This window comes from Danio rerio, chromosome 5 (genome assembly GCF_049306965.1).
Source record: "Danio rerio strain Tuebingen ecotype United States chromosome 5, GRCz12tu, whole genome shotgun sequence".
Taxonomy (NCBI): domain Eukaryota; kingdom Metazoa; phylum Chordata; class Actinopteri; order Cypriniformes; family Danionidae; genus Danio; species Danio rerio.
Window position 1 is genome coordinate 29,622,149 of NC_133180.1, and position 25,166 is coordinate 29,647,314.

The 25,166-nt window shown below is 40.7% G+C and overlaps 1 protein-coding gene and 1 long non-coding RNA gene across 2 annotated transcripts in view; both read right to left on the reverse strand.

The window, feature by feature from the left end:
- Window positions 1-294: 294 nt before the first annotated feature.
- whrnb (whirlin b) overlaps window positions 295-25,166 on the reverse strand; it is a 116,683-nt gene continuing 91,811 nt past the window's right edge. Inside the window, exon 12 of the mRNA XM_021471607.3 lies at window positions 295-2,494. Within this exon, the coding sequence (XP_021327282.2) occupies window positions 2,312-2,494 (183 nt within the window). The 3' untranslated portion in view covers window positions 295-2,311. The remainder of the gene's footprint in view (window positions 2,495-25,166) is intronic.
- On the reverse strand, window positions 7,498-16,560 carry LOC141385823 (uncharacterized). Its single transcript, XR_012406895.1, has 2 exons — window positions 11,508-16,560; window positions 7,498-11,377 (listed from the first exon to the last, which is right to left on the reverse strand). It is a non-coding gene; the product is annotated as an uncharacterized lncRNA (long non-coding RNA).

The window sequence follows — 25,166 nt, forward strand, 5'->3', positions numbered from 1 at the left end:
GTATAAATAAAACATCTAAAGGAAAGAGAACATCCTTTGGGCTTGAAAAACTAGTACGCGTACATGTTCCTACTCTAAGTGGTGATGTTTTGGTTTCATATTTGAGGGTTTCTGATGTAGTCGTTGAAAACATCGTATCAACAGTATGTGCAAAAAAATATATATTACATAAATAAAATATATACAGCTTTACATTATTTTACTTATGTACAATGACTCTCTCCGTTTGTTGCATAATCAGTAGACGTGCATTTACATATAATTCAAACAATAGACATCTGATCACTTTAAAAATACTGCAATGCACAACTTTATTATAGCTTTCTATTACCCGGCGCCTCTGAAGCATTTAGTACCCATATAGAACCGAACTAAACACATTAAGACAGTCTGTAAGAGAGAGAGAGCGAAAGAGAGAGAGAGCGACAAAGAGACAGAAAGAAAAGTATAAAAAGATAATAAGAATGAGATGATGCTTTTCCTCCTCACTCTGGTCACTCCTCACTCTCATTCTGGTTCTCCATTCAGATATTACAGAAGCAATTTATTATTGTAACCTTGCTTCAGTAGTGATTTCAGCTCCATCCATAAAATCTTTAAAGGTTTTCTGAATGAGTAAAGAGTAACAATACCTCAAAAACAATGACTTGTTAAATAATAGGATTAAAGGGATATGTAAATGTGTACCACAAAACAAATAAATGTAACAAAAACATGGGTCAAGACTAAATAGGTTTTATATATGATTTTGATGACGTATTGATGTATACATGTTACAGTCTGAAGTTTGGGGTCAGTAACTTTTTAGTAGTTTTAATAAGCCCAAATAGATTGAATGAATCAAAACTGACAGTAAAGACTTTTACAGTTTTTTTTAACCTTCTATTATTTAAAACATCCTGAAAATTTATTTTCACACAAAAAAATTTATATTAATAATAATAATAATTTATAAAATTAAGTAAAACATTAAATCATTTTGTCACTTTAAACTGTAATAATAATTAACAACAGCAACTTTTTTACTGTATATTTGATTAAATTAATTTAGAATAAATCTTGTCTTTGTGAGCAGAATAGACCTTTCAAAAAACATAAAATATACAGACCACAAAAATAAATATTTATGATATATGTCAATAAGAATATATATGATTAACAAGTTAATATGAAGGAATATTAATTTAATTTGAATTCATATCAATGTTAAGAAATGTAATGTTAATTTTTATCATAAGTAATTTGTTTTCCTGTTTATCATTTACTGTCGAACAACCAACTGAAATGGAGAAAATAGCGTTTAATCCTTTTTTTAAATAGAGGAATTAACTTTTGTGATTTAAAATGAGTTATTAAAGTCAAAACCACCAAACCATTGCTAAATAATCAGCACTTAATAATCATTGATTATATATAATCAGCTATTAGTATCATCTCAGCAAAGTAAATCTCAGCAGTATCAGTGCATCTAACAAAAAAAAAAAATTATATATAGAGTTAAAGTCAGAATTATTAACCCTCCTGAATTATTAGCCCCCTGTATATTTCCCCTCGATTTTTGCTTAATGGAAAAAAAAAAATTCAACACATTTCTAAACATAAAAGTTTTAATAACTGATTTATTTTATCTTTGCCACAATGACAGTACATAATATTTTACTAGATATATTTTTGAGATATTAGTATTCAGCTTAAAGTGACATTTAAAGGCTTAACTAGGTTAATTAGGGAACTTAAGATAATTAGGCAAGTCATTGTATAACGATGGTTTTTTTCTGTAGTCAATCAAAAAATATTAGAATACAATAACAGTTATCTTAAAATGGTTTTGAAAAATAAAAACTGTGTTTATTCTAGCCAAAACAAAACAAATATCTTAGAAAATACTGTGAAAATGTTCTTGCTTTGTTAATTATCATGTGGGAAATATTTGAAATAGATTAAAAAAACTCATGAGGGCTAATCATTTTGACTTCAACTGTATATATAGTTCATTAAACAGACTGTAAACAAAGTGACACAGATTTGCCAAACTTGACATGACCCTGATCTCGTCCTATCAATCATCTGGCCCTCAGCCCTGGCTTTGCAGATCCTCCTCTGGAGCACAGCAGGTGTTTGCAGTGAGCGAGTGCTGTCTGTTTGCTGCTGTTATAGCGTGAACACAGGCTTCAGGTGGGCGTTTTGCAGCGATTTGACTCAAAGCTAATTGTGACTCATTAGAAATGACAAGCGTGACTCATGGGCTCCTCTGTGCGGACGTGACGTAAAGTGCAAGGTCTCTGCAATCAGAACTCTCCAGGGATAACATCTACAGAGCAGAGTTGAACTCCATGATCAAAAAGTCCACATGGTCCTTGTCTTTGGTCTTAAATGCCTCTGCAATGAGCCGAGTGGCATCCCGGTGCTCCATGCCTTTAAGCGAGACACCGTTCACCTCCAGAATCACCTGTCCCACCCGTAACTGTCCACACAGATGCACAGAGCCCCCCTTCTGGAGATGACCAAGAGAAAGAAAGAAAACACAAGAAGAGAAGGTCAAACTTTGGCAAACAGAGAGATCGTTTATCAAAAGTGTAAGGGGAAAGACAAGTGGGAAATGGAGGAGAAAATGACCGCTTGCTCTCTCTGATACGCCACTTCATATCGAGAGGTCATTAGCTGACCTCCTGTCACAGCATGAAGATAAAGTGCCTGAGGACAGGTAGAAGGAGATAACCAAGACCAGCGTTCTGCTTGTCATCTTTTGTTCAGCTGGAGGGACGCCCGTCTGATCGCAATCTAATAGTCATGCTACATTTAGGCCAACAAAATTCTCTACACTCCAGAATTGATGTCTTTTCACTGTCAGGCAAAGAGAGAGTGTGTCAGTGTGTACAGCCACGTGCGAGACGTCTTGATTAAGTGTTCCTTAAGGTCAATGGCCAGGGGCTTTTGAAGAAAACCTGAAAACCTTTAACCAATGACTATAGTAGGAATACAGTGCATCCGGAAAGTATTCAAAGCGCTTCTCTTTTTAACTTTTTTTTTGTGTTACAGCCTTATTACAAAATAGATTTAATTCATTTATTTCCTCAAAATTCTACATACAATAGCCCATGATGACAATGTGAAAAAAGATATTTTTAATTAGTTGCAAATTTATTAAAAATAAAAAACCTGAAAAATCACATGTACATAAGTTTTCACAGCCTTTGCCATGAAGCTCTAAATCAGGGGTCTCAAACTAAATTTACCCAGCCTGATCTCACAGGGAAACATCAGTATTTTACATTTTGTCAGTCTAATGGCTAATTTGTACGAATTCTTACGAGTTTAGTCGGACGCAAATGTACGATTTTAAAAAGGAGGCGTGGCACCTAACCCCTCCTCTAACCCCAACCGTCATTGGGTGATGAGCAAATCATACTAAATTGTACGAATTGAATCGTACGAATTTATACGAATAAGCCACTAAATCAAAAAGTAACAAATTGCCGTAAGATTGCGTTGATTTACCTGGGGGCTATTCTAAATTTTATAATAATAATAATTAGATTTACTGTTATCCGGTGTGCTGTTGTTACAGAAAAAGAAGCAACACTGTGTTGTCATTTGTTTTGACTACTTTTAAGTCATATAGAAATATATGTAATGTTCATTGTGTGAGGCAATGCAAATACAATGCAAGTAGCGCGATGCAAATGACCCACAAATAAAAATGTGATTTTTATTGCAGATGGACAGGTGTCAATGTGTGACTGAAGATAACTACATTAGGAGGCACTGAGTTCCTTACTTTTCTTTTATCCTGTTGCGTACGCATGAAAACGGATAAAATTGAGTTGATGTTATTTGAAACTGCAAGTTGAAAACATGCAAAATCGAATAGGACAAACTAAAATAAATGGGTTTGAAATACTCAACATGCAATTGCAATGCTGATGCAATTAGCTGCCTCAATTTTATTTAAGTAAAACATAGACAGTATTTTCCACAGCGCACACAAATGAATAATTATGTTCTTCTTTTGTAAATTATTAGTAAAATGTTGACTTTTGAGTCTTTAGACCAAACATTTTGTTATGTTGAGTGTGCTATTTAGTTAGTTTCCATTTACTCTACTCTCACTACTCTGCTGAAATTAGGGGATGTGGGATATTGTTCTACCTGGGCTGAAAAGGGTGTAAAGTAACATTGCATATGGAAATGCAGCTTTTGGGTTTGTTTATTAGTCCTGAATCACCCAGTATAAGAAAAGAAGTGTGGAAAAGAGGCTAATGAGAACTGGAGAACCTCAACACCACTGTCACATGATCCTGCTGGAGTCCGATGTAATTTGTCAACATTTATTACAATTTAACTCTCAACAAGAAACCTGAGCTGTGAAAGTCTGATTGAAGATTGAATAGTGATTGCTCTCATTATGAACATTTGATTAAATCCAAAGTGTGTCTTGAGGAGACCGGAGGAGCGGTGGCCATGGTTACACCTGTGACATCAGCTCATTGTGCCATGCATTTCTTTCAGGTTGGATTCAGTTTCTAACTGTTTGTAACTTAAGACCCCACTATAAGCTCACATATGAATGATGCTTTGAAACCCCATTTATGAAAAGCAAGTTTGTTCTGGAAACATTATCCACTAAAACAAATGGAGTCACTCTCTGAAAATGACGTTTCACAAATCGAAAAACATTAGCATTAACCTGCTGTAAGGTCTCAGGGAAAATAAAGAACAAAATCATTTAATAATATTCATTAGCTTCAAAGAAAAGTTAAACCAATTCAATAAATAATGTTTAAAGGGATAGTTCACCCCAAACATGAACATTTACTCACTACTTACACCGCCTCAAGAGGTTCCAATCATTTAAGAGTTTCTTTCATCTCTTAGGACGTACTCACACTATGCACACGAACCGTGCCCACACCTGTTTCCCGGATCGTTTGAAAAGTGTGAGTGCGCTGAATCAGGCTGAGCGTGGTTCACTTGGGTTTTGGCGCGGTACGCTTGTGTGTGAGTGCAAAATGCACCAAAGCCCGAAACTTAAAGCGAGACGTGACTTTTAAGGGGCCGTTTCATATGGATTTATTAATCATTCTTACTGTTCAATGAACGCAAACTATCATCAATTATTAAAGATGCAAACCCTCACTGCATGACAGCTGCACACCTTCAGCAACCTCCTAATTCCTGCTGCACAAGGACTTTATGTTTTTTTATGAGCGTCAAAAGTGGTGGATCTGTTCGCTGAAATGTTTAAATACATTTAAATATTTAAATATAATCGTGTCCAGGCATGAATGTAATGTGAGTGCGCGCCATCGGGGAAGACGGGAGGGGGGAGAATCGTGCTTTGGCCCAGTTCAGGGCAACTGTACATAGTGTGAGTACGGCCTTAAAGACAAAAGAAGATATTTTGAAGAAAGCTGAAAACCTATAACCACTGACTTCTATAGTAGTTGTTTACTTCTATGCAAGTATAAAAAAATAAAAATTTTTGAGCTCAACAGCACAACCATTGTTGTTTACGGGGCATTTGACATTTCACATCTAATTTTGTGTGCTTCCTTTTGCATTTGTTTGTTGTGCTTCTATATTTCTTCACTGTAAAAACCAAAAGGTTAAGGTAACTCAAACTCAAACTTTTAAAAAATAAATAAATTGGGGAATAAAAATGACCTTTCAGGTCAGGTCAGGTTGAATCACACACTCAATGAGCGAGCATGCTGCGAGGATACAGTACTCATCATCATCATCAGGTTAGGTTTTTTCACAGCAGATAAGTCAGTGTACTGTTCTAGTAACTGAATAACTGAAAGTGTAGACTATGTTTAAGTAAAACTCTGTGTTTTGAGTAGAACTGCAAAACAACACAACATCGAATACCTCCAGCTAAACAACAAACAATTGACATCAGTTCACGTTCTCCTGGTAAAACAATTAATTCGACTAAATAAAAAAATGGTTATTGCTTTTATTGTTGAGAAAATGCAGCCACTGTCTACTGTAGAAGCGACTACTGTTTTGCAATTTAGTAAGTTTTTTTCTCTTTTTAGAGAAACAATTTACACACTTGTTAAGGCTACGGGAAGAACTTTATTCAATGTATAAAGTTCAAAGATTTATTTTGATTTGGGGATTTTTTATTGTCTTACTGTTCATTTTGTTATTAAACATTTTAATGGATTAAAATCTGTTTTTGCCTTAATAAATGACTTCATGTTAGTACTTTTAGGCTTTATTGCAATGTTTATCTCAATGGACACTTAAGTAATATCACATAACATACAATAATAACAAACACTTTACATGCTGTCATTATTCTGTATATACAGCATGTATAGCTTTGGGCTCAGAAAGTTCTCAAAATATGTTTTCCTACATTGATTAAAGAAAAATGAAGGTGTCAGTTAATATGTGGTTATATAGGTCTATAAAAAAGGTGAAAAAACACCTGTAACATATAGTAACCTGCATTCTGGAGATAAACATTCCATTTAACATTCCAGAAAACAATCTGGGTGAATCGCCAGGACAATAAAATCACTTGGTGACGAAAAGTCTGGCTTGGTAATCCCTGGTGACATGTTAACAAGTCTGGGAGACTTCACAGAACCACTCTCTGCCTACTTCAAAAGAACGTGACAGATAAGATAAGAAAAGGAAAAAAACCTCTTTAGCCAACATTCTGCTCACAGACAAGACATTCCTCAAAAATTAAACAAAGACATTTATAACCCAAATCTCTTGTTTAATTTCATTTAACTTTTGTAATGTGTACAATACCTGATATAGACTATACACATTCACGCTTGCAGGCCTTTTTAAAAGCATCAATGATGTAAGGATATGGGAACTATGTGATGTACTTGTAGAGTGTTTGGTGTCAATAGAATGCCCTCGACATTTTATAACACATGATGCATAGATCGAGACCATAACTCACATTGTTTTATTCTTTAAAGCCCTGTATTAAATGCCTGTCCGCATGCTTTAGGCGGGCGCTCAAATTTGCATACGCGCAGCCCAGAGACAAAGGAAGGTTCGCGCGCAAACTTTCCCCTGAAATCATTGGTCAGAATGCTGTACGGGTTGTCACGTGACCCGCAGGTATAAGCACACTTCCTCCCAAACATCTGGGCAGAAAGAGAACGTCCCAAAAAGGAACATCATTGACGGTGGCCCTCGGGCCACACGTGGCTTTCTAAGCCGCATGGACTTTTTCCCGCCACGCTTTCTTTATTTTCCGGCAAAGTAAATTCAGTTTAAAGTTTGCGATCGTGTTCGTCCGTACTGCATTACAAACTCCACGCATCAAAGGACATCAAGAGTAGTTTCATCACGACGGAAGAGAGACGCATAAGAGAGACCGCCAGACATGAAAGACCAGGTGATTTTAGTTATGCGATTAGGCTGTGCCCCTTATCAAAAAGGTGTTTTTTATAACCTTGGTGGTCCGTAATGGTGCGTGTGGAACTGAAAGTTTTGTCACTCTTTAATCTGAAATCTATATTTTCTAGCTTTACTATTTCTCTTTGCTGTTACACGTTCTATAGACCCGATATCTCCACGTGGTTTACCTTTGTTTTGTGTTAAATGTATGTTTGTGCGTTTGTTTGTTCGTTACGTCTGACTAGTCAATAAATTCCATTATAATCAAATGAATTGTATTGTTTGCCTCACGAGAAAATGTCACTGAAATACAGATTCCCCTGCCTAGCTATTATAAGTTGTTTAAAACTTTTGAATGATTAATCTACTTCACAAGAAGTAGCAATTAAATTCCCTTTTTCTAAATGAATAAATTACAGTATCCGCTCGGAAGAGCGGCGGCTCTGCTTGTGTTCGTTTGGTCAAATTAACAATAAATTGATCCGGAATATTAATGATTAATAATAATTCGTTATTGTTGATAATTAATATTCATAATCTGGGAATCCGCTCGGTCGCGCGAGCATGATCATTTACAATCATATGTTTGTTTGACCAAACTGACTGAAGCTTAAGCCGGAATATTAATAATTAAGAATAAACCGTTATTGTTGATTATTAATATTCATAAAATGAGCTAATTTCATGCTACATATATTGGTGGAGAGAATGCGGGCAGTTTTCCGAACATTTTCTGTGAAACAAACTTTTCAATTCATGGTGATTTATTAAGCGCGCTATAGAAGAAAAAAAAAAAAGGACCGCGAGAAGCATTTCCTTTTCTTAGAAACTGGGAGGACGAAAACCCTCCTCTAGCCCTTCTGTTCACTAAACACAGCAGAGAGCTGCCCGTGTAGAGTGTAACAATTTAAACTGCAGTTCATATATATTTTGAATCGATTTTGCTGAGACGCACGTTCTGCAAATCATTTAAATATATTAGTGTGCCTGTCGGAGGAAAAGACACCTCTCTCAGCGCTTGTAAGACAGTTTGGAAACCCCAAACCTGTCCGTTTAAAAGGCCTTTATAGCTAGAAAACCTCTAGACTATTTCTCCCGTGGTTTCAAACTGTTAGATTAGCTGCCTAACGTTTAACCTCTTTGCTTCGCCGCCGTGCGAAATTAATTTCAGAACTGCTGGACGGTTCTAAATTAATGTATTTCGGGAGCTGCAAGCTTGCCTGTTAACCGCTTTCTGACGAAAGGAATTCTCAGAACCATAAGCGTGTTTTTAAATGGTACCAAAATCTGATATGGATGTGAATTCCCATATTTCAGTTATGTTCGTCCGGACCAAATCTGTGTACAAACGTGCACCGCCTCGAGAGACGTCTCGCATTTTATGTTTGTTTGTCTAATTGTAATGGTCGAATATTATTATCAATGTTACGGCAACATGATATATAATGACCGCTTGTGCGAATCTTAGTGGTTCGCGCTTTGCCTTCGTGAAGTCAGCCGCATACCAAGTTATGAATGAGAACTCCTCCCATTCATAAATCGGCTCTTCGAGCGCTCATTGACTCCTCGTCCACGTAACTCGTGCGCGCGCACGCATTCGTGAATGACGTAGTCACCACCCCAAAGCATAAGATCCGCCTTTCAGGAGGCAGAGTTGGTGACGCGGTTTACTTCACAGGGCAAAACCACTCGCTAGCTTCTAACGACTAGCCTTAAAGTAAACTAACCCTTCGCGTCTTAATATTACCAAACTGTTAGCACAAGGCTAACCGGATGCGAAGCGTAACTCGTAACAACTTGCTAGCGGCTAACGTTAATGCTTAAGCAAACCAACCCTTCACATTTTGTAACTAACAAACTTTAGCACAAGGCTAACCGAATGTGAAGTGCAACTCGGAAACATCTCCCCCTGTCTCCTTCTGCTCTCCTCACATCAGTTCCGCCCACCATTGTGTCTCAAGTGGTCTGAAATGGTCAAACAGTTTGGAGTTAATTTGTTTTAATTTCGATTAAGCATTTTATTTTCCCTGTTATCATTTTATCCAAACAATAGTTTAGTTACCTGAGTATAGATTATTGGTCTGTTTTTATTTCTTTTGGTATTATGAATTATTTTGTTACTTTCAATTTTTTTTATTAATTTTCTGCCTTCTGTCTTTTTCATTTTAATACCGTTGTCCAGTTTATTTTGTTATTACTTGATTTTTAATCAAGTTCCCAATAATCTATTCTAAACTTAGGTCATGTTTAATTTTGATTTTGTTGGTTTTGCTATTTGGGGAATAGCCTTTAATCTCTCTATTATCATCATTAATAGGCATAATTTTTCTACCCTTTTGATTTTTTTTTTTCTCCATCTTTTCCTCATGCCTTATTTATTCCCTCACCTCTTAGGTTATAGGGAAAGTATAACTATATTAGGGCAAGTATTAGTCTGAAGCTAAATTCAGAGCTATCAATCTATAGATCCCACATCTGATAAAAACATGTTGGGCTAACCCATTAATGTTTGTAGATGCCCCTGAATACTAAGGCACTCTTTCTACTTTTCTAAGCCGTCCTGTACTGCTTTTACCTATAGGGGATTATTATGATTATTCTTTTAGATTCTTTTATGCCTATTTAATTTTCCTTTAGCCTCCCTCCATCACAGGGTGATAACCTTCTCTATCCATCAGATACTACAGCATACTAAGATTCCTACTCCAACTGGCTCGCCCAGAATAGTAGATCCGTAGTACTGCCCGTATCCGGACCCGAGTCCTCTGTGCTTGTGTGGTTAAGCGTACAGGTTATTCAGGTTGCAGATCAAAAGATTGGGTTCATCTGTCTGACATAACTGACCCCTGCTGAAGGATGCGTTAGATACCTTGGCGTTTTGTCTCTCCGGCTTGTGTGGATCACAGTGGCATCAGCAATCGTACTCCAAGAAGCACCGTCCGTGTCAACTGGCATACGATCAATCTTGGTTAATTACCCTGTCATGATTCCACACACGTGCCCGCCTGAGTGAGATTGGCCACCTCATTCTACAGGCCTAGTGCGGCACCGGAATCATCAGGCAAAACCCAATTTTGAATCATGCCAGGCGGTCAGTGACTTTCTTGAGTGCTACGTATTGTGCTAAAAGCGTACGCTGTGTGAGTTCACAACCGAGTTACATTATAGGCAAGTGATCTGATAGCGACTGCAGTAGGAGTTGGGGAAAGTCTAGCCAGATAGCACGCTCTTGCGACCTTCATCTGATTGCCTTTCACTCACCACCAAGTGTAAATAGCATGTAAAACCTAGTCTAAACCTAGCCCACTACAGGACTATAAAACGAACATTTTAGACATGCCCATAGGTTTTGCTATTCTCTCTCTCTCTATATCTCTCGCTCCCTCGTTTCTCATCCTTGTCTGTCTTTCAGTTTTATTTTTATTCATATTTACTGATATCCATATTAGTATTTTCTTTCATTTTTCTTTCCCTGTACACTTGTTCATCCGAGTGAGGTGCCTTTTTGTCTAACTTAACGTTAGTATTCTTCATTTTTGTTTTTGGGTTACTGTTATTTTTATTTACTTAATTATTTTTATTTACTTTGACCTGCTCAGAGACCACGCTATTGAGAACCACCAGGGTGATTTGAATAATTGATTGATAATTTGCACAGCCTGGCGCATGACTAAAAGCCTTGAGGCCAGTATGTAGATATCAACTGTTATCTAGCCACCCAAATTCGACATCCGAATTGTCCGGCCCCCAGTGGATCCTTAGAAGGACCAACGTCTAGCCGGCACATACCCCCTAGCTGACAACCCTGTCAGACTAATAATATAGCACAATGCTAACATCCACTCGATTTGGCCATGTGGGTCTCTCTCTCTCCCTTGTGATCTCTGTCTCACCCAACAGACCAGCATGTCAAGTGCGCCCAGCCCGCTGCTCACTGGGACCAACTGGAGGCCTGGTTAAGTGCTTAACCCACAACCTCCTGCCCAACGACGCCATGGAGCTGCAGCGGCCAAGCAGAGAACAGCTGGACGTCTGCATTAATCCGCTGAGGGCGAACGACCTAGCCCGGAGCCATGACAGCCAAGCCCAGACTCAACTCTCCAGGGCCCTGACACACCTCACCCTTGCACCGGCCAGACCCATAGGAAAGGGTCTCAACCAGCTGGAGCATCAAGCCCAGGACGCCTGCAAGACGACGAGGGAAAAGGACGCCGAACTTCTGGAGCAAATGGACGGACTACACGCGCCCCGATGGAGCTACAAGCGGACAACGCACACAAGGAGCGACGAGAGGAGAAAGCCAAAGATGAACTGAGTGTAAAGCTACAAGCTGAAACACTATTGTAAAGAGCAGAACTAAAGACAGTGAAGCTCGGGTCAAAGCCTCTAAAGTCAACGGCTGAGGGCCCGAGCAAAATTCCAACACGGAACCCAACAAAGAGACTTTTAAGCATGAACCTACCAGAGTTCACCCAGAACTGTCACATTTCTACAACCCATGTGACTATCCGAAAGGGGAAGTGCCGCAGTCAGCCCAAAGGCCAAGACTGGATAGACCAGCAGAGGGGGGTGAATCCAACTCATACCGCCCAGCCAGCCAGCATTCCAGCAACGCCCATCAGCAACACAGGGCCAGGACTCCCTCCAAAGGGGTCCCCCACGACAGACACCATCTGTCAGCCAAAGACTTTGAACCAGCTGGCCAGGGAAATGCCAACTTTCAGCCCAAACCTTGCTGAAGGCGACGACACGCACTCCTAATTTTAAGACATTGACTTTTACACTTTTACACAGAGGCCAAGTGCCACTCTCTGTGACAAACTGTATCTGCTAAGAATTACTTCGAGCCGTGAGGCAAGAAGTTTCCTGAATCAACAGCGCCGTGCCATCAAAGCAGATTACGAGCCAATGCAAGAGCTCTTACTAGAGTGTTTTACCTGACCCCGTGTCAGAGTAAGGACTGATTGTCGCCATGGGTCTCAGAACAGCCAAGAGACCTCACAAGCATACTGCAGTCGACTACACCAACCCTACTTCGAGACAGGAAATGAGCCACGGACGGAGGAGGAGTTCACCTTCCAGATCCTCTCTCACTCAAAAGCCTGCTTTCTGTGGTGAGTCCGCACACGGGCAATGCCCTGCCCCCACGCCCTGACCACCCAACAGCGGCAGAGTTTAGCTCATAAAATCTGTGTAAAACAAAGACTGCTTTGAAAGACTGTCAAACACCTACAAGCTACCCTGTCTCAGAATCTCATCCGGAGCTGACTTTAAAAGGCACGTTACTGTTTCCCAGCCGCAAGACTTCCAAACAGTGAGTTAAAGCCTTTCTCCGCCAGCAGAGGACAGCACCGCCAGGAAGGCGCATGTCCCAACACCAGACAGGATGCTCAGAGACACACTGGGACAAACCACTCACCACAAGCAGCCCAAAAGGAGCCTAACAGCAACCAAGGAATGAACAACCTGCAGTAGCTAGGAGCTCAAGCAACCAGCATCCAGCTAGTTACACGCCAGAGAAAGCCAAAGGTGAAAACCTGACACCAAACAACGGCATAGTGGCGTCATGAGCAGCAGAACTGCTAAAAAGCTTGAAGGGGCCCTACAGGAAGTCAAGCCAGACTCCTTATGACTAGAGGGGGGTCCAAAACCATTTACCCCCCCTGAACACCTGCTTTCTGCTCCATCCCCGCAGAGTACTGCGAGTCCAACACAAGCTAAAGACTGTGTATTTAACTGCAGCATCATGCTTCCCCCAAGAAGCAGCCAGTGCCACCATGCTTGCAACCTCAGGCACCAGAAAACACTGGTCTGGTTGTCTGTTTACCTCCTGAGCCACAGCCCACCAACCAGCCCCACCTGCGTACAAACAACTGCTCAGGCCCCTGCACTTCAACTCTTGGGGAACCTGACCAAAATGGCGTGGCAACAACGCGCTACTTGGCTGTAACCGTGGAGATGAAAGAAAGATGAAAAACACGCGTCAGCACGGGAGCAGACCTCACAATAATGTCATCTTTCCTGTTTGAGTAACTCAAAGCAAGAGCTCAGAGATTAAAACGAACACTTAAATGCCAACCAGGCAGGCTGATGGGGCAAATCATACAGCCAAACTGAGGTTCAACTCGCATACATCGCTCCCATTCAAGTAAAGACTGTCCCCACGACTGCAGTGCACCCCGTGTACCCGTCGCCAATGGGCACATACCTGCTGCTGAATGGTAAAGATCCTCTGGATATGTTTGAACCTCTTTCGAACTTTGAACCCCTTTAAAATCTGGGCCCAAGTGCGAGAACTCTCTCACAGCCGTCAGGTCAACCCCAACAGACTGTCAGGTCACCGAGGTCGCGGGAAACTGTTGGAACCCGCGAGAACCCAAACTCAACAACATAGAGGGGGTCAAAGTGGCTACTCTGCAGCCTTCAAACCAGCTAGCAACCCCAACGCTTGCTGCCCCAGGCCTCAAAGGGCTTAATGTTGAATAACCAACTGTGAATGACATTGTACTTGCACTGTGAGCAGACAACCCAGCAGCCATCAGCCTCGCACGGTGCGACACTCCGCCTGAACACACCCCCAGACCTGTGTTCAACTCACAAGCATACACACTACTGTCCAAATGCTGAACTCTCACACATGACAACTGCCAACAGCATTTGCACATTGACCTTGAATCGGAACGGCGGATGGTTGACCCATCCCGTCTTAACTCTCACGGCCCCGCCGCACGATGTTTACATCAGAGCTAATAGCCTGATACACCTTCAGGCATATATATAGACACCTTTAATGACCGGTGATAGGCACCCACACTTATCACAGCCAACAACGATGGCTATCACCCTCAAGAAGCCCCACTCAGGCCAGACCATGCCAGAGGCCTGCTCTGTCATCATCAAACAAGACTCTGTGGTGCCAGCCTATACAAACAGGTGCTCTATATGGCTCTCCATATGAAAGGCCGAACTCTAAACCACACCTTGGGTTTTTCTTCCAACCAACAACAGAAGGCATAAAACTGGGCCTCAACCTGGAAGCCATACACTAAATTGAACTGTCCTCATGAACAGTATATGTCTTGTGTAATAGCTGCATGGCAACTGACATAAAAATCCCCAAAGACTACCTACTGGGACGATTGGTCAGCTATGAGTTCCATGACTTTGAACTCTTGGGCCAATTAGTGGCCTCACCCTACATGCAACGACACCAGAGGGGAGCTTAGAAAACACAGACTATACTGTTCCATTCCAGCTCGCCACACTCACGTCTGTCTTACCAGTAAACAAAGAACCGGTAGGCAGAAGTGAGCTCACCGAGGACTAACTCCTTGCCGTGTGCCCAGCCACTCGTCACCCCATCACTAACATGGATGAAGACAGGGCACTTTCCTCAACAGAACAGACATGCTGAGGCCACGCAGGATGAGGCCAACCGACAAACGTCAGCACATCCTGTATAACTACCACGGTGCCCTCACTAAAGACTCTTTAGACTGCAAGTCCCACTGACCTTCACATGGCAATATCCAACTCCATGCTGGAAAAAGGACATCGGGCTATGCAACAAAACCTGCTCGGCACCCATCTGGCCCATCCTCAAGCCCAGGGTCAAAAGGGTGCCTGACCATAGAAAGCTAAATCAGCAAATGCCATTGTCACAAAGGCCAATGACACCACTGGAACAGGAAGTGCCCAGAATTCAAGGACCAACCATCTCCTCAACGCTTGATGTGGTCCCCGCCTTCTGGACAATACCTGTACATCCAAATAAGCTAGCTTTCACCTTGAACAACAGACACTAAATGATCATGAGGTGCCCCGTCGGCTAGGCCAACTCACCAGCCGAAAGCAACACCCTCCTGAACAAAGCATATCCCGATGCTTATGTTAGAGGTAACCTCAATAACGTTGATGACATCCTTAATGAAAGTACCACCGTGTCTGGCCACTCAAAGGAGATAGACCATGGCCTGCAACAGTTGACTGTGGCTAGCGCAAAGACTACCGCCTAGCAAGGTCTCTGTACTGAGCGGCTCCCTAAAGGGGTGCAACTACTCCAGACACGTCATTAAGAACTGTTCAAAGACTTCTCGACCCGTGACCACCCTGTCAAAAAGGGCTGTCCTTCTGTTTGACGGAAGGTCAACAGCTGGCCACGATTGAAGTGAGACAACGTCTGGGCATATGCAAGTAAGACACTCCTTGCGCCAGAAGGCAAATACTAAGACTGTGTAACAACATCGCTCTGCACGGTGGGTGCCATTTCAACAGCTATTCTCCAACTTCTTTGGAGCACTAAAACCATCATAGACACCTGCCACCAACCTGTCACGTTACTGAACAGTCAGCACATCCGGGATGGCATAAAGACTAACGCCAGTACGGCCATGCGGCCGATGGACCCCTAGGGCCACTGTATTGACACTTGTTACACCTTAAGCCACAAATCCACGCTGGGTAACAGCATAGCTGTTTACCAAGACTGTACAACTGACAGACAATTTGCAACGCTGTAGAGGAGGAACCCCAGCCACCTCTGCCAACCTGTCATTCAAGTACTCCCAAGTACTGGGATGAGAATGCGTGCCAAGGTATGCCCACAACCTGTGTCGATGGATGCTCCCACAACCACCGCAGTATGCAGAAATGGCAGCCACCATTGTAACCCTTCAAAGCACAGCAGCCCATGACATCAGAGTGCACTTAGCTGCAGACTCCAACTTGCTAGACTCTGTTTCACGTTCCACCTCCCAAGGGGGAAACAAAAGGCTTCAGAACTGCCCACCACAAGCCTGTGAAACGTCAACACTTTTTCTTCTTCCCAAGTAGGCGACCACAACACTGACAACCACATCATGGTCGTCTACAGAAGAAGATAAGAACAATTCAAACTTTCAGGCACTGACAAGGACCTGAATGACTGGACCGATGCCCTTACCAAGAAGGTGCATCACACGGTGGACCATGGTCACCACCCAACCAAAACCCCGAGATCTGGCAGCTGTAACCGGCAGCCAACAACCCTGCCTAGCCTAGCTGCTACATTCAATCTCACCAGCCCGACAAATGTCGACAAATGACATTGCGACCACATAGGCGTCTGACACCTCACGTCAGACCAAGTTTATTTTTACCTTTACTTTGTCTCTTGTTGTTTTGTTTTGTTTCCACCACTCACCCCACCTACCACCCGATCCTTCTGTCTGACCTCAGCTTCAACACAGATGTCACTCAACACCTCCTACATCTTAAAAAACAGGTGTGTGTGAATCCTTTTTGAGTTGTCCCTGAAGACCCCACGACACCACAGTTCGTGCTGCCTCAGAGCCAGAGGGGGGTAATGCTAATGTACTGACCCTGCACACAGCAAAACATGCCCAGGGCGCTGATTCACCGAACACCACAGCAACACAGAGAAACCATCCTCTCATGATCAGACAACCAGATGGATCAGGCGGGACACTTCCATGGGCTCACAAGGAGCAACAATTTTTTTTTTTGTGTTTTTCTCTCCTTCGCTTTCTCTTCCCCTTGAACTCATATGCCAGTACATCAATTGGGTAGAGTGTCTCTCAGCACCGACGACACAGCCCAGACCATGGCATATCTTCCGATGATGTAAACAACTTGGACAGAGGCACCCACCCTGCACTACCAACATCACACAGGAAGGGCAAAGACTCCTGGTTGTATACGCTCAGCTGCATAGCAGCCAACCCTCAAACCTACGTATCACAACCAGAGTAACAAACACTGGGCCACAAGCCAGGAAAGGGGGTAGAGACCCTGCAACCGGTGTCACAGTGGAATGCCCAGCCAAGCACAGTCATCACAGACACCACCTACTCTCTCCCCTGTTCCCTCTCTCTCTCTCTCTCTCTCTCTCTTTTCCTTTCCTACACAGGATACAGCCACGATCCTGTACCTCAGTCTCACCAGAAGACCACTGCAACCTCACAACTATACTCCTCTATCACTCATCTCTGGAAAACTGCGGAACAACTACCACTCCGTGCCTCCCGACAACAGGAAAGCACACATTAACAAGGGCCTCGCCATTCAATAAGATGCAAGCACCAGTGAACAAGTGCACCGCCGTACTCCCACGAGCCTTTCAGCGGAAAGCTGGGAAAGGAAAGGAACGCCAAGGAGCTGCACCCACGTTGATTGAAATGAAACTCCGTCCAGCCGACTCAGGAACGGACATCGAGGGGCCCTCACTTCCTGCCCAACCAACAAGTTAAGTTAGATCCCAACCAACCGGGTTTTCTCCGAACCACGTTGTTTGGGAAGAGGGGGACTGTAACATATAGTAACCTGCATTCTGGAGATAAACATTCCATTTAACATTCCAGAAAACAATCTGGGTGAATCGCCAGGACAATAAAATCACTTGGTGACGAAAAGTCTGGCTTGGTAATCCCTGGTGACATGTTAACAAGTCTGGGAGACTTCACAGAACCACTCTCTGCCTACTTCAAAAGAACGTGACAGATAAGATAAGAAAAGGAAAAAAACCTCTTTAGCCAACATTCTGCTCACAGACAAGACATTCCTCAAAAATTAAACAAAGACATTTATAACCCAAATCTCTTGTTTAATTTCATTTAACTTTTGTAATGTGTACAATACCTGATATAGACTATACACATTCACGCTTGCAGGCCTTTTTAAAAGCATCAATGATGTAAGGATATGGGAACTATGTGATGTACTTGTAGAGTGTTTGGTGTCAATAGAATGCCCTCGACATTTTATAACACATGATGCATAGATCGAGACCATAACTCACATTGTTTTATTCTTTAAAGCCCTGTATTAAATGCCTGTCCGCATGCTTTAGGCGGGCGCTCAAATTTGCATACGCGCAGCCCAGAGACAAAGGAAGGTTCGCGCGCAAACTTTCCCCTGAAATCATTGGTCAGAATGCTGTACGGGTTGTCACGTGACCCGCAGGTATAAGCACACTTCCTCCCAAACATCTGGGCAGAAAGAGAACGTCCCAAAAAGGAACATCATTGACGGTGGCCCTCGGGCCACACGTGGCTTTCTAAGCCGCATGGACTTTTTCCCGCCACGCTTTCTTTATTTTCCGGCAAAGTAAATTCAGTTTAAAGTTTGCGATCGTGTTCGTCCGAACTGCATTACAAACTCCACGCATCAAAGGACATCAAGAGTAGTTTCATCACGACGGAAGAGAGACGCATAAGAGAGACCGCCAGACATGAAAGACCAGGTGATTTTAGTTATGCGATTAGGCTGTGCCCCTTATCAAAAAGGTGTTTTTTATAACCTTGGTGGTCCGTAATGGTGCGTGTGGAACTGAAAGTTTTGTCACTCTTTAATCTGAAATCTATATTTTCTAGCTTTACTATTTCTCTTTGCTGTTACACGTTCTATAGACCCGATATCTCCACGTGGTTTACCTTTGTTTTGTGTTAAATGTATGTTTGTGCGTTTGTTTGTTCGTTACGTCTGACTAGTCAATAAATTCCATTATAATCAAATGAATTGTATTGTTTGCCTCACGAGAAAATGTCACTGAAATACAGATTCCCCTGCCTAGCTATTATAAGTTGTTTAAAACTTTTGAATGATTAATCTACTTCACAAGAAGTAGCAATTAAATTCCCTTTTTCTAAATGAATAAATTACAGTATCCGCTCGGAAGAGCGGCGGCTCTGCTTGTGTTCGTTTGGTCAAATTAACAATAAATTGATCCGGAATATTAATGATTAATAATAATTCGTTATTGTTGATAATTAATATTCATAATCTGGGAATCCGCTCGGTCGCGCGAGCATGATCATTTACAATCATATGTTTGTTTGACCAAACTGACTGAAGCTTAAGCCGGAATATTAATAATTAAGAATAAACCGTTATTGTTGATTATTAATATTCATAAAATGAGCTAATTTCATGCTACACACCTGTAAGTTCTGAAAGAGATCAAACCTCAGGCTGGTAGTAACGTAAACGTTACTCAAAAGTAATATACCGCATTATTTTTCATAAAAAGTAACATTGTTTTTGTTACGGCCTTATTTCAAAATGGATTAAATTCATTTATTTCCTCAAAATTCTGCATACAATACCCCATAATAATAATAATAATAATAAAAAAAAAACATTTTTTTAATTGTTGCAAATTTATTAAAAATAAAAAAGGTAAAAAAAATCACATAAGTCTTCACAGCCTTTGTCGTGATGCTCTAAATTGAGCTCAGATACATTCTATTTCCACTGATCATTCTTGAGATGTTTTAGCAGCTTAATTGAACTTTACCTGTGATAAATTCAGTTGATTGGGCATTAGAGATGCGCGGTTGGCGGTTATAGCCGCGGACTCCGCGGATAAACCGCGGATCGGGCGGATGACGTTACGAAAAAATAATATTTTAATTAAATTCGGGCGGGTGGCGGGCGGTTGCACTGTTTTTATAGGCATAGCTGGCGCACCAACGAAAAAGCCTAGGACTGACTTTACAGAATGGGAGGAGAAATCGGATACACTAATTCTGGATGAAGTACAGAAGTATTCCTCTACAAACTTCCGTATAGACGGATCAGCAGAGGAAAATCTACTTTCCTTTAGGGAGAAATAAGACCAGTTATTCCCACGGCTGTAGCACCTTTCCAAGAGAATTATAATGCATTTCAGCAACAAGTGCTGCGAGCGAGCGCTCCTTCAGTGCAGCAGGGCGCATTATGGCTATGCAGGCGCTCCCGTCTGAATCCTGACACTGTCATACATGCACTTAGCCTGGTCAGACTTTATGTTCGCTCAAAGAGGGATGGCAAATCTATTTTTCTAATTTAATTTCTAATTGTGGGGGTGACTGAGCCTATAAGGCTTAGGCACGATATGACGTTTTTATTAAAAAAAAATTTCAACTGTTTGCCAAAGCATGCGACTATATCCTATGCCTACATTAAGATATTTATGTTAATATTTTTTTACTGCCTGTTGTTTCTTTTGGCATATAAAATAGGTATTGTCTGATAGAGATATCAATAAAGGTTAATCTGTGTCGCAGAACTGGTGTTGTTTCCGATTTCTACAAGCTCAATAACATCCACAGCAAAAAATAAAAAATAATAAATAAAAAAATAGTCGAAAAACTGTGCCCATTAATTAGATGTGCAAGGCAATCAGGTACGTTTTTGGGGTTGCTATGGACAACTACAAATGTAAACATTATTATAATGTAAATGACTTAGTATTCTATCTATTTACTAAAAAATAAAGTAAAATAGGCATTTAGTAGTAGGCTAAATAGCAGCATGTTGAAATGATGTGTCAATGCGTTAATTTCTATTAGGCTACAATAAAAAAAAAAGTTGTACAGTACAGTGCGTTTAATTTAGGCTATTTATTTACTTTCGTCCCTGTGCGCCGATTGGAGACGGAGTTCACTGCTGATGAGAGCTCGGGTGCTTCTCATTTCTTATTTGTGCATCCTCGTTTCCTTTCCTTGCTTTCTTTCCTCCTGTTTCCACCCCGCCGGGATACGAGGGAAGGACGCAAGGAAAAGACTCAAGGACCGATGAATCGAATCAAGTGAAAAGACACGTCCTCGTATCTTTAGCGTCACTTCAAAGCGTCGTCAATTAATGACTTGCACGTTTGGATTAACTGCATGTCTACATTAAAGTCATCCTCTATTCTATAATGAGCAATAAAGAAACATTCATTTAATAAAAAAAGGAATAAGCCATTTAAATGAAGAGCCCAATCAGCAGATGGCGGGCGGGTGCGGTTTTAAAAATTGGTCAAAAATGTTAGTGCGGATGGATGGCGGACGGATGATGAATTTTGTCATGCGGTTGCGGATGAAATAATAGCCCATCCGCGCATCTCTATTGGGCATGATTTGAATAGGCATACACCTGTCTATATAAGGCCCCAGGGTTGAAAGTGCATGTCAAAGCACAAACCAAGCATAAGTACAAATGAATTGCCTGTAGACCTCCTCTGAGACAGGATTTTTTTGAGGCACAAGGCTGGGGAAGGTTACAGTAAAATTTCTGCTGCTCTGAAAGTTCCAATGAGCACATTGGCCTCCATCATCCATAAGTGGTAGATGTTTGGAACCACTAATTGAATTTAATCCATTTTGGAATAAGACTGTAACATAAAAAAATGTGGAAAAAATGAAGCACTATGAATACTTTTCGGATGCATTGTAGTTACTTTTTTGGGAGAGTAACTAATTGTAATGCACTACTTTCTAATGTAACTTTCCCCAACCCTCACCCCTTTTTATCTCTAAAACTTTGTAAATCTTAAATACCTCCCTCCAATCCAACATTAGCACACTTAAACGGTATACTTGTGATTGGCTAAAAATAAAGACAGGCTGCTCTTTAAACTCCTCATGCACTGTTTACCAAGCCCTGGGCTGTCACAGAGACAGGTGTGATATCTCTAGACATTTACTAGAGAAAAAAAAAACCTGCATCTTTAATTATGAAACGCATCCAGATGGGTCTGTGACGGGCTGTGTTCTCCTGACCTTTTCCAGTTGTGATATTTATTAATGTTGGCTGTGCAAACTGACATTCTATGCAAATTTCAAGGATATTGCCTCCACCGATATACAAGGAAGCCAAACAGATCAACAACACGATGTCTGTCACCCCTCGGTCAGCACTATCGGACATCTCTATATGCATTATTAGATGCGAGTTATGTTAATCTCATCTGTTTTCACCCCTTAAAGCTAAATGCATATTGTTATCTGCTTGATTCCCATCAGGTTTGAATATGTAAGCAAACACTTCGGTGCAAAGCCACTTTGCGCTAAAGGGGAAATCTCTCACCTTCCTGTCGAATGAGCACAACGTTGATGGAAACAAGCACACAGACACATGCACATAAATATGCTAATGCGCTCCATTAGCTAGCAGATGCTGGACGAAAGGTCATAAAAGAAATGAGGGAAAAACAAAGCAGCTCCTTTATGTTTAAAACTTCCTGTAAAGTTAAGACTAAAGACTAATCTGCCATCTTACTGCTAGATGCACAGATGGGGGTCTATCTAACGGGGAAAACATTAAACGTCTCATGAGTCATTGCTAATAAGAAAATTGGAACTGTTTTGTCATGCAGAGCCGTAATTTTAGTCCTATGATGGAGAAGCAGGTTTCACTGACCTGAGCATTCATGTATCTACGAGGGAACAGCTTTTAAAAGCTTTTTCTGAAACCACATTATATAAGTTACAACTGTATCTTGCACTTTTGATGGGTGCAATATCAGACCTTCACAGTACATTAGCTACCCTTTCCATTAGTGGAACAAACGGTACTTTCTTGAAATAGTAATTCTAACACTTTGTGTTACTTTTATGTTAACATTTCAGATTTATTACTGAGCACACTTTCTACGAGCCTGAGTTTGAACACTATAAAAAATCAAATCAGCAAGCTGTAAAGCTCTTCTCCAAAAACTAGGAATGCTGCCTTACTTTCTAGGCCATTAGCTACTGTGGGGAAAAAGGAGTTTTATTTTTTATTACTTTACTTTTTATTTCACTTTAGTAAATTTTTTTTTTATTAGAAAACATGTTTAGACTAACAAGAGATAAAACAATCTTTTTCTTTTGTATGATACCATATATTAACCAAGCATACTTCTTCTTTCTTACTGTGTTGCATACTTCTTAGAAGGAACTGCTGACAAGAGGGAAATAGTGTGGGGGCCTTGCTCCAGATTTGATTTCTCTCTAATAAGAAGTCTAGACATGTCACAAGAGACTGATGCTTGTAGAAGTTAAATATATAAGTTATATTATTAGTTATATATTATTAGTTGTATTAGTTATATTATATTAGATATATTATATATTAGTTAAATATATTAAATATATAAATATATAAGGTCACTAAACTGTTCAGTTCTGGTGTGCAGAGATGGGTTGCAGAAAGAGGAAGTATGTTTGGGTACAAGACCCAAAGGACTACAGAATGACTGATAAGTAATGTTACACCAAACTTCACCTGTTAATATCAGTTGTCTACATACAGTTGAAGTCAGAATTATTAGTCCCCCTGATTTAATAGCCCACCTGTTTATTTTTTCCCCAATTTCTGTTTAACAGAGAGAAGATTTTTTTAAACACATTTCTAAAAATAATAGTTTTAATAACTCATTTCTAATAACTGATTTATTTTTTATTTGCCATGATGACAGCCATAATATTTTACTAGATATTTTTCAAGACACTTCTACACAGCTTAAAGTGACATTTAACTAGGTTAATTAGGTTAACTAGGCGGGTTAGAGTAATTAGACAAGTTACTGTACAACAATGGTTTGTTCTGTATACTTTTAAAAAATATATATAGCTTAAAGGGGCTAAAAATTTTGAGTTTTAAAAAAATAAAAAACTGCTGTTATTCTAGACGAAATCTAGACTTTCTCCAGAAGAAAAAATATCAGACATACTGTTAAAATTTTCTTGCTCTGTTAAACATTATTTGGGAAATATTTCAAACAGAAACAACAATTCAAAGGGGGGCTAATAATTGTGACTTCAACCGCATGCTGGAGTCAGGGAAATGTAAGTTAGTTGCAAACCTCCTGAATGTAACTCTTGCATTGCATTGGGCTAATGTAACCCCGAGCTCTGTCCTCGAATTATTCATTTGTATCTAATAAATTACTAATATTTTTGACATGGAAGAAACCCCTCCCTGACCTTTTCTATTGAACACGCATGCAATTGGCAAGATATTCCAACACTACAATACATAGGACGGCTTTCTTACGCTCAAATAACAGATCTGGAAATTTTCACAAGTAGACTAGACTTAAAAAATTGAATAAAAAGTACACAAGCAGTTTTGTAATAGTCAAAATGTAATTAGATTGAGCCTTGTTTTGATAAGGATACAATACCACTAAAAAGCTCAGTAAGGTACATTTATTTGTATAAAAACTGCAAAAACAGTGACATAGTTTAATATTAGTACAATTGAAAAAATTGCGATTGCTTATATTAATTGAAGTTTAAATTATTTTTGTGACAGCAAAGTTGAATTGATACTCCAGTTTAGTGTCATGAGACCTTTTCTAATATAAAATCATTCTAATATGCTGATTTGGAGTTTACAAAATGATGTTCCGGGAGAGAGCCCTGAGCGAATAAGATCCTCGAGCCCAGGGCTCCCTCTTGTTTCTATGGCGAGAGGGGAGTTGAGCTCAGGTAGGTCTCGGGAACTCCCTGCATATTTATGGATAATGGCAATTAGGAATTTGTGATTAATACTCATCAATGGTGCCAATTTAGTTTGGTCAATTCATCTATGTCGCATGTCTGTGGGAGGAAACCGGAGAACCTGGGGGAAACCCACACGAGCATGGGGAGAACATGTAAACTTCACACAGAAACGTCCACTGGCCAAGTTAGGATCTGAACCAATGACATTCTTGCAGTGAGGCAACAGTGCTAACCACTGGGCCGCCGGGCCACCCTGTAAAGAAAAAGGAGGGAGGAGCAGGGGTGGAAGGGGGGATTCTTCTAAATGAAGATAACCAAGGTAAGTAACTCTGTTTATATGTAGTGAGTTAGGAATCATCCGATTGGTGAATTCTGCGTGCTAATGCAAGACCAGCTGTGGTCAATCATAAGCACGTGATCCTCTAGAAATTAGTTTATAAATAAACTTCGCTTATAACTCTCTGATTAACAGGAAGTTCAAAAGAACAGCATTTACTTGAAATAGTTTTCTAACATTCCACTGCCGTCACACTTTGACCATGCAACATTGCTGGATAA